This window comes from Opisthocomus hoazin, chromosome 1 (genome assembly GCF_030867145.1).
Source record: "Opisthocomus hoazin isolate bOpiHoa1 chromosome 1, bOpiHoa1.hap1, whole genome shotgun sequence".
Lineage (NCBI taxonomy): Eukaryota > Metazoa > Chordata > Aves > Opisthocomiformes > Opisthocomidae > Opisthocomus > Opisthocomus hoazin.
Genome location: NC_134414.1, coordinates 34,959,490 through 34,972,251, shown reverse-complemented (window position 1 = coordinate 34,972,251; position 12,762 = coordinate 34,959,490). Strand labels below are relative to the sequence as shown.

Genomic DNA, 12,762 nt, shown 5'->3' with positions numbered 1-12,762 from the left:
TCCCTCTTCCCCCACCAGCGAGCTCTGGCTCCTGGAGACAACCCTGAATGGTGAGTGGCTCAGAGCTGATGCAGTGCAAGCTCATCCACCCAGTGAGTGCAGTAATAAAAAAAGAGAAGCACTTTACTCTTGGATCCAGTTTACCTTTGACCACACCAAGGCCTGACTCATAGCAAGCAATGGGGGTGCCACTGCAGCAGATACATGCAGTTGTCCAAAATTTGGCACAACATGAAACTTCTGAAGATATCAGGTGATGCTTGAAACAGGCAGGTCTGGGTGCAGCCTCTGACTCTGCTGTTTGGGAAAAAGGTTTGTCTTAGGTGTGGCAGAGCAGCTAGCAGAGAAATTAACCCTTCAACACAAGAGATCAAGTTTGCTGTTCTCTGAACAGGGTTGTGAGCCAATCACACTGAAACCTGTTTAAACAGGATAGAGCCTTTCATGCTTTCTATTGCATAACTCATGCAGCTTTGAAGAAGTTTATCCTAAAAACCAACAGTTGCTAGGTAGAATTAATCTTACAGCATCAGTCTGGAAAGGTCAGTTCCTTACTTTCTTGCCAACTGCTGGTAAGCATAGAAGAGATCTGAAAATCAATAAAACGAACAAAATCTTTAGGTAAGAAAAAGAAAAAAACCAAGGGCTTGACTAATAGAAATTTTCACAAATTCAGTAGATGAGAACTTTGTTCCAATCTCACACCCCTGACTTCTACCCCCCTGCTTACTTCAAACCCCCAAAGGCACAGAGAGGATGCTACCTGAAAGGGATATATCACAAGAGTGCCTAGGGCCACTGGGCTAGTTAGCTAGGTGCAGAAAGCACTGTGTGCACGCTCACACTTACACAGGGTTGATGAAAAGACAACTGCAGGTCCAGAAAAGCCATGGGAACATAGCGATATACAGCAAATGAGGGGAAAGGGGGTGAAGACAAGGGTGCAGAGCAATGGTAAGATGGACTAGTGAAGTGAGCAGCCTATGACTTCACTTCGGCAGAGCTCTCATCTTATCTGCAGACTGGTGCACCGGAGGCCGTGCCTGGAGTCCCAAGACTGCAGAGGAACAGTAGTAGTCGGGCCTCACAGAGTGTGGGTCCATCCAGCAGCTCAGTGCTGCTGGGCTGGCTTCATCTTCTCCTCCGTATAGACACTGTTTGCCCCAAGGAAAAGAGAAACTATAGCATTATGTGAGAATGTGTGAGATCTTCGTAATCTGGCTCAGAAGTGTGAGATAAGGGCAAATTTACAAACCTGTGGTGACCCAGCTGCTGCAGATGTGATTTTAGTGTTGGGCTATGAACACACATAACTTTAGCAACATTCTGGTTTTTGGTGGACAGGACAGCTCCTTCCATGCATGGGTGACTCAGGGACAAAGAAAAGAAAGCTTGCACCAGGAATGATCTGTAGGACCTGCCATGAGATCCAACGACCACTATGGACAGGGCCACACGCCAGCCAGGGAAGATCTGGAAGGCCAAGTGAGGAAGTTTACATTTGATGCAGCAGAAAAAAAAGAGACAAAAGGACAGGTACAAAAAACTCCTGAGGCCCAAACAGAAAATTGGACTATGACACTCTATGCTAGGATATATTGTCATGGAGCAAGGTGAATTCGTCTTTAACCTCCTAAAGCAGGTGTCCTGGGGTAAATTAACCACCTGCACCCGACAGTTCTGGCAGTCTTAGGTGCTAATGGACAAAGCAAAAAGGAAGTATAATATCAGCTCAATGAAGCCTGAAAGACAAAAGATACTTGCAGCGTGTATTTAATGTATAAAAAGGGGCACAATGGCATTTGTTGTGCCAGTAAGAAGAAGCTGGCAGCTGCTAGGATACTGGAGGACAGGGCTTGCACACAATTTTCATTTCTGTGAACGGAAATGAGAGAAGGAAAAGAGCTTCAGGGAAAAAGAGAGTGAGCCTTCAAAGTTATTCTGTGTCCTTAGCTTCCCCGAGAATTTTTTCTTTCTGTATCTGATTTAGATTATAAAATCCCTGGGGCAGCAATAGTCTTTGAGTCTTCTTCAGTACTGGCCAAATCATTGATGCTTAATGAGCAAATAAAATGTTGATGAATTAATATAAAGGTTGCCTTCCTGCAGTCTGACACTTAATAGATGACACCCAGTTAGAACTGAAGTAAAAACATTTGGTATTGAACCTGAGCACAGGATCAGCTTCGAGAGAAGAGCATGAGAGTCCTTCCACTGCCTTCAAACGAGGGAGGATCTGGCTCATGTTGCAAACAACTCTTTGAAATCAAGAGTGTGCAAGTGGGTGCTGTACACGCAGGTACATTTCTGCATATTGCATATGGTAATTTCCCACCAGACAAACTACAGACTCAGTCAGGCAAGCTGCTGTGTCTTGGTGGACCCCAGGGTTCCACGTGGGTGCAGAAGCCAGCCATGCAAAGCAGCTTGCTGGATTATGGCATTATTCACTGCTGCGGTGCCGCTTACGCACTCTAATGGGCTTTATTCACAGCAGGGATGACTGAGGTGCCGGGAGGCACAAGCCAAATTGAAATAGATTTGTCAAGCTTATTTCACGCTTTGTTGTAGTGGCTACATTTTAGACAGATTGTGAAAATGATGTTATTTTTAAGATTTAGATTACAATACTGCCTAGAGACTAATAAAAATTGGGGATTCTGCTGTAATGATTGGGTCCCAAAATACTTGAGAACAACAGTCTGCAGCCCCAACCATCTGCAGGCTAAAGAATGGCAAAGATTTATGTACCGTTTGGTTTGCCAGCTTTGGCAGGCCCTGGGATATTAAGAAGAATATAGAGGGTGATAAACAGGCTCATATGCCTTTTGATATGTTTTCTTTTCTATGCTATTCTATTTACAATAGTAAGTGCCATCTTTTCCCTTCTGCTTTAGCCATCAGGAATTTACATTGGTCTTTTTGTTTTGAGCTGTTACAGGAAAGGTGGACTGGGAGGTGGTAGCAGATTTAGCTCAGGACAAAGCTCAAAAAATGCTGCCATGGCCATATTCCCCCATCTAACCAAAACAGACAACCCGGAAGAAATTTCCCAGATCAACACATCAAGCAACGGCAAAAAAAAAATTCCTTTTGCTGATGAAGTGGCATTCCCAGTACAGGGTTTGGTCACTGGAATTATACAACTAGAACCACTAGTCTTACCTGTGTACTAATGCATGTAAGATTAAGTCTACTCTTAGTACAAGTCCTTGCGAATGAATTCAGGGATTGTGCAAAAGGGACAGTGTGACAGCAAGCTTTTTGCAGGCCATTTGGATAAGAATCTGGCAGAGGAGACTCCTCTCAGGCGGAGCTGAGGGGGTTGTGCGGAGAAGAAGGGGGGTGGAAGGCAGAACAGGGCGGAGAGGAAGAGCGTGGTGTGAAAAGCCTTGAAACAGCATAAATGGGTATCAATTTCTGGCTAAGAAAGCAAGCTGAAGAAATGTCTGTCACAGAAACAACTTTTGCTTGTCTCCTCCCTCCCCCTGCCCCAAGAAACAAGAATGATATACATAGTTAGATGGAGAGGGAGAGATAGATATATATAGACATAGAACTGGGAAGAGTGGTTGCGGGAAAAGTAAGACACACCATATCAAAATGTCATGCAGTTAACGAGAAACGAGGAGTAGAAGAAACAATTAAAAAATAACGTGACACCATATGGAACTTTTCATGTTCAGTTGTATTTAAAAGGTTTACAGAAGAAACTTTAAAAACAACTATGTTCTCCTCGTCTCAAGATAGTGTCCTTTGTTGGAAGACAATAACGTTATTTAAAACCCCTGCAGTTTTATGTGTCTGAACCCACAGATTGTCTGGTACACGCATCAGAAACTCATGATGCCGGTGTAAGAGGCAGAACGTAGGCTGGTTTTGAATTGTAGATGGGCGAGCAGAGGTACAGCTTGGAGCACTGCGGCATTTTAAGAGAGGCTTCGGAAGGAGAAAGCGACTCCCAGTCCTGATGGATGTAATAGTCATTTTCCACTCAGGGTAAGCAAGGAATCAATGAAATGCCCCCTTATTGGTGTCAGCTGAAACAACGGAAAACCTCTGCCCGAGGACACAAACACGCAGACCTAAACAGCGCAGGTCATCTGTTCCTGTGGGGGGTCCTGAGATCCAGTAAACGATGGGGCAGGGGACTGAAGGAAAGGAAGCCTTGTACATGAGACAGAACCGGCATAAACGTGAGACAGAGCAAGAAAGTCATCCGGATATAGACTGAGATGCACTCCCTTGCCTGAGAAAAAGCGAGGCTGTGGTTTTGAGAGATGCGATACTTGTATCTATGCAGAAGCACAGAGACCTTCCTCCCCACTTCCCCCTCCTCCCCATTCTTGGCCCCGCAGGCCCACTGTTTACGCTGGTGGTGGTCCTCACATCTCTCTGAACTGACACAACTCACCAACCCAGCAGAAAACTAACCCAGAAAAACTTGGATAATTTTCTGCTGGATTTGTGAATTGAATTGGCTCACGCACGGGTCACACGTGCAGGCACAGGCACTGAGTGGGATTGCTGGTGGAAGGAGGGGAGTACGAAGGGTGAGATGTGGGGGAAGATGAAGGGCAAGAGGAGGAAGAAGATGAGGCAAGATTTCCTTTCGGAGGAACGGAGCCATTCCAGCGGCTCAGCTGCCTGCGAAACCACAGCCTGAAAGCAAGCACGTAGAAGCAAAGCACAGTCTGGAAGTCACCGGAGAGGTTCTCCTGGTGCTCTGTTCTTACTCTGTTCCCTGACAGAAAGAACCACAAACATCGCAAATTCTCGCTAATCAAAAGGTAAGAAGTGGCAACACCATAAGGGTGCTGCTCTAATCCAGCTGCGGTAAGCCGCCGTGATTTGCAAACATGATTGAAGAAGCAGACAGAGTATGTTTGATCTGGAAAGATGAGAGCGTATGCTGCTTGGGGAAAGAGTTAGATATACTTTGACACAGATAATAAAATGCCATGCCTTAGCCTTGACTGTCTTTTGCATACCCATCTTTCTGTGATGTCATTAAGGAGAACAAAGCAAAACTCTGAACTGCAGCCTTTGCATGCTGAATATCGTGCTGAATACACAATGCGCCTGCACAGATTTCCACTGAAATGGGAGTGGAGGTGTCAGCCAGTGCTCTTCTCAGTCTGGGAGTGGGACAACAAAGTCCCACTTAGGGAAAAAAACCAAAATCCATAGTAGTAGCCCGGGAAACTGTAGCTTACGATTGCCTTATTAAAGTACTTTATTGTTTTCACAATAAAGTACTTTATTGTAGAATGCTCAAATAGTTTTTATGAAAGTTCCTACTAAAGCAAAACCTCCAGGATTATACCAAATATGGTCAGAAAGTGCCAGAGAAATCTCTGTATTCTGTCTTCCTTGGCACCCGTGACTTTTTATACTTCAGTGAAATACCTGCAAATGATTCATTTACCTCCGTTGAATTTTAAGGTAGTTAGACTGGATTCTTGGAATAATACCTGGGGCAATTTTCAGTCTTGGGTGCAAGCTGTACCATCAGCTGTTTTATTCGGAGATCATGTAAAATTATCATGGTTTGCTTTATGGATTTTGTATCTTTAGCAGAAAAAAAGATCCTTAATTTATCCACAGACCTTTGGGTGAAAACACTTTAGGATGATAGCATGGACCAGGTTCAGTTAGCTTTTCTGTCAGCCATTTTAGGCCAAAATTTTTAAAGGACACAGGCACGTAGTGTAAGGACAACTCATTCGTGGTGCCATCTAATGCCCTACAGAGAAAGATCAGATTCTGCCAGAGTCAGCAGCACCCGCTGAGCTCAAGGACTGCGCTTTGTTTGCCAGGCATCTTAGCGAGAGCAACAGCAAAGCCTGCCAAGCTCTTGCCAGGAAATCAGCTCTGCCCAGGTGAGTCACCGAAGCAAAACCCTCCTGGCTGCAGACCACAGCCTCACCCACACGACGACCACGGTGGGCACCGCGTGGCCTTGCCGCAGAGCACCCCGCTGGGGACGGTGCGATGGGCTCGCTCCTCACACCCGCTGCGGAGGGGAGGAACGGGCCCCGTTGCACCTCCGCGTTCCCGCTGCCCCTCGCGTCCTTCCCGAGGGCTCCAACGGTCGGCGGACTTCGCGCTGCCCGCTGCCAGCATCTCGGGGATTTCCTCCCCCGCCGTAACACCAATAATGAGTTCTTTTAAGAAAAATCCATCTAAAACGGCAAGGCGAGCAACGCAGACGCTGCACCGGGTGAACCAAACCGCCTGTGCCCCCCCGGCGAAGGCCCCCGGGCCCACCGCCCAGCCCGGGGCCTGCCCCGAAGGCCTCGCCGAGGCGCCGGGGCCGAGGGGGGCCGGCCAGGGTGGGGGCACCAGGCCGCTGCGGGCGATGCCGCCCGGGGGCACGGCCAGGCACCGGCGGAGAGGCGGGCCCGCGGGGCACGCAGCCGGCCGCCGGGAGGGGAGCCGCGGGGGCACCCCGGCCCCCTCACCTCACCGGGGCTGGGCGGGCGGAGGGCGAGGCCCCACCGCCCCCCGCCTCCCCAGCTCCTTCCCGCCCGCCCCGCTCCTCTCCCCGCCCCGCCGCCGGCCGCGCCCGCCTCTCCTCCTCCTCTGCGCCTCCGCCGCCTGAGCAGGGGACCGGGGGGCGGCAGTCGCGGCGAGGCGGCAGCGAGGGGCAGGGGAGGGGGTCGGCAAGGCAGGAGGCGGCGGCCCTCGGAGCTCCGCCGGCTCGGGCTCCTTCTCGTCCTCCCTCTCCCGCGCCGAGGAGCGGCCATGGTGAAGGTGTCGTTCAACTCCGCGTTGGCGCAGAAGGAGGCGGCGAAGAAGGAGGAGGAGAACGGCCAGGTGCTGATCCTGCCGCCGGACGCCAAGGTGGGGATCGGGGCTCCGAGCCGCTGGGGCTGGCCTGGCAGTGCAGCGGCGGGCGCTCGGCTCGGCGCTGCTGAGGCGGGGGGGGGTCGCGCTGGGGACGGTTTTATTCTTTTTAAGCTCCTCGTCGTCGTGTCCCCCGTGCCCCCCCGGCGATGAACCGCGGGCGGGCCGGCAGGGAAGGCTGCGCAGCGGTGTGCCCCGCCGCCCCGCTCCGCTCACGCTTCTAAAATGGCTGACGGGAGAGCGAGCTGTAAAGCTCCGCTTCTCCCCGCTTTGGGGATTTTTGCGGTGGGTTGGTTGGGGTTGGGTTTTTTTGTTGTTGTTGGTCCTTTTTTTTTTTTTCTTTTTAAGCCCGGCAGCGCTTGGACCGCGTCCAACTCGTCTTTTGAGGCGCTTTCGTCTCCTTCGCGGCTCGTCCCGCCCGGACCCGCGGCGAGCTGAGGGGTCGGCGGAGGCGAGGGGCTGCCCGGGCCGAGCTCGGCTGCCCTCCCGCTCCCGCAGCCCTTCCCCTCGGGGGGGGGGCGACACACACGCGTCCCCTCGGTGCTTCGGCTCGGTCGCGGAGGTCGGCTTGTGTGGAGAAGGCGGGTGGCGCCGGGCCTTCGCCCCGCGGTTCGTGTCCCCCCCCACCCCCCGGCCGGCCGGCCGGGTCCCGGAGCGCCTGGGGGCGGGCGGGGAGCGCTCGGCCGGGGTGAAGTTCGGGGGAGGGGGAGGAGGTTTGTCCGTGCTGGTGCCGCAGCGTGGTTGCGGAGGCTGGGGGCTGCGACGGCGAGCTTCGCCGAGGAATTTGGTCTGGGTTAAATAAAGGAACAGAGGGCTGCCCCCCCCCCCCTCCCCAGAACAGCGCCCGAGCTACCGTCGCCTGCCCTCCCCGTCTCCGAACAGCAGCAAAGAACGGAACAGCAGCCGCCTTTTTAAAGTTTCTGAAGTGCGAAGCTGCCCAGAATAGGAAGGATTTTGGGCTGCCGTTTCCCTGCTCCCGTAATCAAAACCAGTTTTTATTTAGGAGTAGCTTACTTTGCTCTGAGCCCTTTGAAGGGAGACTGAAAACTTGAAAAATGGCCAGCTGCACAGAAACAGCGTGCCTTGCTGTTTCCATCGGCTTTCAGTCTGCTGTGTCTCGGGCCTCTGGGTTAGCCAGGTCGGATCTGCAAAGGAGGTGGTGTTTCTTAATTTCCGAAATCTTTGTGATGAAATTCTGCTGGAGAGGACAGCATCTGTTGAATTTTTAGTGCGTAGTTGCGCGCCGGTGTGGATATTGCTGTGATTTTGATGGGGCCAGGTTCTTCACCAGCAGAATCCGCTGTCATTGCAAAGCCAAGGGGGACCACAAGATGTTTGCTAGTGACATCTTCCTGGTACAGTAAGCGGTGAAATTTCACGCTTGTGCTGAAAGTACTGCATTGATAAAACTCGGACCAAAGTATTGAAGTCCTTAGAACAGTGTGCCACAGCAAAGGAGACAGTATCGTTACTCAGACTGCGTGCAATTATGGGAAATCCGTTAGGTGATCTGTGTGCCTGGTTGCTGCTAGCGGGAATGCCCTTCTCTAGAAGGTGATGTATTCCCTGAGCCCAGCTTGAGCTGTGGAGTTCTGTCCTGACCCCAGGTTTGGTGATAGGCTTGACACCGAGCAGGTCAGCAAGACACAAAACTACAACTTCCAGAAAATGGGTTTTTCATACTGCCTTGGAATCCAGATCTGCCCTGGGTGATGTTTTTTTCCAGATAGCCTACCCATTTGAGCTTGTCCTTGCTACTGCTGAGAAAACAAGATACATCTGGCTAATTGTACTCTGGGGAGCAAATCCTCCTGACCCTGTCCGGATTCTGACAGAAGCATGTTACTTGACTATGCTTTCCTTAACGCAGAGCTGTGAATTGCTGTAGCTCAGGAGGAGTTGCAGAATCTGCCTTAACTTTGCTCAGGTCTTAGTACTGCTTTGCTTGCCTAGAAATGAGACTTCCAAACATTTATTAACCAGGTCAAAAGGTGGTCTGGTCTCACAGTAGCAACTTACAAGTTCTTGCACTGTTGTCAGGGGATGAACATGCCTGAACAAGGCTTAAAACAGTCCTAAAATAGCATGCTAGCAGCGGATGCTCTGTACAGATGAGAATTCCAAAAGCAAATGAGCGCTCTTAAGGGACATTGAGCCTTTGACATTCTCCCTGACGCATTTCCATCTTTTCTCAGCAGAACTGTAGACCTACACCTACCAATTCTCTTGAATAAGCTTTTTTGGAGCTTGCGTGTTTTAGAGCGTAAATAAAAGCAGATCTGAGTATGGTAGTGTCATCTGTAGTTTTAGTAGAAAAGACTATGCAATCCATGCAGGATTAACAATATTGAAACAAATTATGTCCTGTAACTGTAGAGGTATTTGGATCTTTGGGAGTTTATTCTCAGATCTGAGATAAAAAAGGAACTGAGGGCTATTGTAAAACTTGATACATTTGAGGTAAGTGGAAGATACGCCCTTTGAACTTTGCCTTCTCTAATGTAAATACATGAGGAGCAAATCTTTTTCGCCCTTCCACAAGGAACTTCTGCCTGTGCAGTTCTTAGCAGGGTAGGGGAACAGTAAACCACATCTGACAAATGTGTTATTCGTATCACTTCATTGCTGGAGAACCCTTAGCTTCAAGTGAGGTTTGAAGGCAATATCAGAATGTAAATGGAAGAGTGAATTCTAGTAGATTGAAAAAAAGTCACCTCTTCAAAAGAGCATATATGGGACATTTGTTTTCCCCTCTTTACAGGCTTTGTTTCTGTAGGACAGTAAATAGATCTGGATCACAAATGAGAACACCAGAAACATTACAGCGTTTTCTGAAGCTTTGTTTTGTGACGAAAGTCCTGGGAGGCATTCTGGATTGAAGTAAATGGGAACACTTGAGAATGGAAGAGAATCAGCAAAATTGCCCATTCAGAATTTTATTATCAAGATCTTCCAAAGATTCAAGCAAGAAAGATTAGTAAACCAGTTGATATTAGTGAATAAAGCCAAATACTCTGAAATGTCCAGAAAATAGAGATTCATGGAATGAGCATTTGGGCTGGTTCTCTGATGGTCTCGTTCTGCTGCTTTTCCCAGCATGGTGTCATGAAGACTGCTGTTCTGTCTGCTGTCACAGGATTACTGTCAAGTAGATAATCTTCCTAGGGCTTATTAAAGAGCGTTTGCGGCCAAAATATGCTGATGATGTGACATAGAAATACTCTGATCTCACTGAAATTTACCTAGTAACCTCTGATGCAGATACTAATAGGAAATTAATTGGGGGAGCAAGGAGAAGAAAATGCAGGAAGAGTAGGGGATGCAGCACAGGAATAACCGCCGAAAAAAAGCTTTTGCAGTAGGCAAAGGTCTTATGCATTGGAGTGTGCTACTTAAAAAGGAGTTTTTAATCAAGAGTGCTGACCCTGTCTCTGCATAAATAACCCATCTGTATTATTGTGTGTAGTGAAAGTGGCTCCATACTTACTGTAGGCAATAGTTACAACTCTGCCACTAATGTTGGAATCGTACTTCTATGCCGTAATTCTTTACCAAAATACAGAATGCGCTTAGTGAAGGTTCTCAGTCAACATTTAATTTTCCACTTTGCTCACTGTCGGTACAATAGGGTATTTTATGACCTAGTTTCCCAACAAACAAACAATGTGTGGTATTTTAGCATTTCTCTCTACAACAGATCTTTGGAGAGCCAGAGACGGTTCTGAGCATAGTTGAAGTCTTCAGACATTTTGCAGAGTCCACTCAGTAGATTAAATCCTTCTCAAAGCTCTTTGGGCCCTCTGGAGCTCCCAGGCAGTTGCTCCCTTCCACCAGCATAGGTGACAACCTTTTGTTTGTGGTTTTGCGGTTTTTTTTCTCTCTCTCTTTTTTTTTTTTTCTTTTTTTCTCGGGGTGCTCAACTCGGTGTCTTTACCAAATACGGCTTTGTGCACGGAAGCTGTGGATTCACACGTGTGTACCATAGCTGACCTTTGGATAGCTGTGTCTGCAGAGAGAGTTCAGTATGAAAGTGTAAATGTTAAGAATTTTAAAAGCAGCAGCTTTCTGCGTTTATCTCTTATGAGAACATTATTACTCCGCACTCTAAAAGTAATCTTTTTTGTTTCAGTTTAGCTTAATCTTTTCTGAAGCATACTAAAATGGGAACTTTGAACACAGTGTAAGTGGGTCCACCTGGGAAATACTGTTGAGCAACTAACGATCACTATTTTTCCATGTAGAAAAACCCTTAGATTTTGTGTCACTGGTGTTAGATGTGTCCAAAATCAAGATGTTAGCTTTACAGTTACTATGCTCGTGTGTGCTTGTGTAAATATATATAAATACTATGTAACATATATGCTGTATATATGTTAGTATACACACTAAGAACTAGAGCTTCCTTATTCCCTTTGTAGCCTTCCTTCAGCCAAATTTTCTATAGGCCTTTTGCCAGTCACCGTTGGGGAAAGAGCAGTCTTTGTATTTTCCTGTATTTTCCGTGATGCAACTAGGTCATTAAACCAACCAGCTTCTGCTGCCTGTCAGAGCATTCTGGATTAAGGCATGATTATTTAAAAGAGGACCAGAAGTGAAAAAATGCTAGCAAACTGAATTCTCTCCCCCTTCTCTTCCCTGACTTTCCTAAGATTTTGATGAAATGTCACCAGTCCTCAGATGAGAACCCTCCATTTTCAGACACGAAGAGTACCCAGGATTCTGTTACTTATTTGGCTTAATGGGTACCTGCAAGCATAAATTCAGGGAAATTGAGTTTAAGTGAGCAATATTTGTGGCAGGTGTTGTTCATGAGGAACACTTCCTAAGAAAAGAAGTCTTGTGGCTGATGTCATCCCCTGCATCCTTTTACGTGGTGAATCTGTGCTAGCGGTTGAGCAGTGCAGCTTTCTGAAAATGAGATCACTGTGGTCTTGAGATGTTTGGCTCCTAAAGCTGTTCCGTTGCCAGCAATTGAGAGAACAATACTGAAAAAACCAAGATCTTTGAAAGTTTGTGTTGCTCCTCTGAAAATCTCTTGCTATTTTGAAATGAATTTAGGAATTTGGAATTGATGGTTAGAAAGTTCAAAAAGTGATCTGGAAGAGCTTGTGTCTTCCCCATCCCCCCAGTGATGGAAATGAACCTGTGGGACAGAGGAGTTCTGTCAGTGGTCCATATCTCACTTCCTTTTCTGTTTCTCATCACTTCCCGACCTGAATAACAAATACGAAGGTTTGGGTTGGAAATACAACCATTTCCCAGAAGAATGATATTTAGTATTTCAAACAGGATGTATTCTACAAGACCTTTGTGGTAACTGCTTCGTCAGTTGTTTGTATCATTTACGGTTTTGGCTGTCTGAGCAAGAGCTGATGTCCATACATATCATGACAGCTTATATGAATTCAGTGCAGGGATGAGCACAGAGACAATGCAAACGCCTTATGCAGTTCTAAGTAGTTTCTTGTTTCAGATTAACAAATTTAGACTTGGCTGAGGCCCCTTGCCCTAAAAATGTATTTGTAAAACTTTTTTTTGTTTGTTTTTGCTTAACATTATCATGTGGCAAAGTCCATAATTTGATGAAGCTTTATATAGTGCAATATCTAGAAAAACTATGTTGCGCTCTAATGTGTTGTTATAGTTAATGCCATAAATACTTCTCTTACATTCGCTCCTGTCTTTCTGTGCTGCAATACTCTTTTATTTCTGATAAGTTTCAGGAAACTAGTTTGGATATTAACATCGTGTAACTGAAACTTGAGTCTGTTGGAACCAAAAGTTCTGTTCAGTGGGAAAAGCTAAAGCTAAATTAGTTGATTTCTGAAGATGTGGATCAAGATGAAATGCTGAACTTTCCTGTAAAAAACAAACATTTGAAAGAAAATGTTCTTGGAATCAACAATATTTTCA

The 12,762-nt window shown here is 47.3% G+C and overlaps 1 protein-coding gene across 2 annotated transcripts in view; it reads left to right on the top strand.

Annotated features, from left to right (window-relative positions):
- The first annotated feature begins 6,521 nt into the window (after nt 1-6,521).
- Nucleotides 6,522-12,762, top strand: part of ITM2B (integral membrane protein 2B) — a 28,999-nt gene continuing 22,758 nt past the window's right edge. The window contains exon 1 of one of the 2 annotated variants that reach the window (XM_075421927.1): nt 6,522-6,846. In XM_075421927.1, the coding sequence (XP_075278042.1) occupies nt 6,748-6,846 (99 nt within the window). In that variant the 5' untranslated portion in view covers nt 6,522-6,747. The remainder of the gene's footprint in view (nt 6,847-12,762) is intronic. The other variant, XM_075421921.1, reaches the window with a different exon arrangement.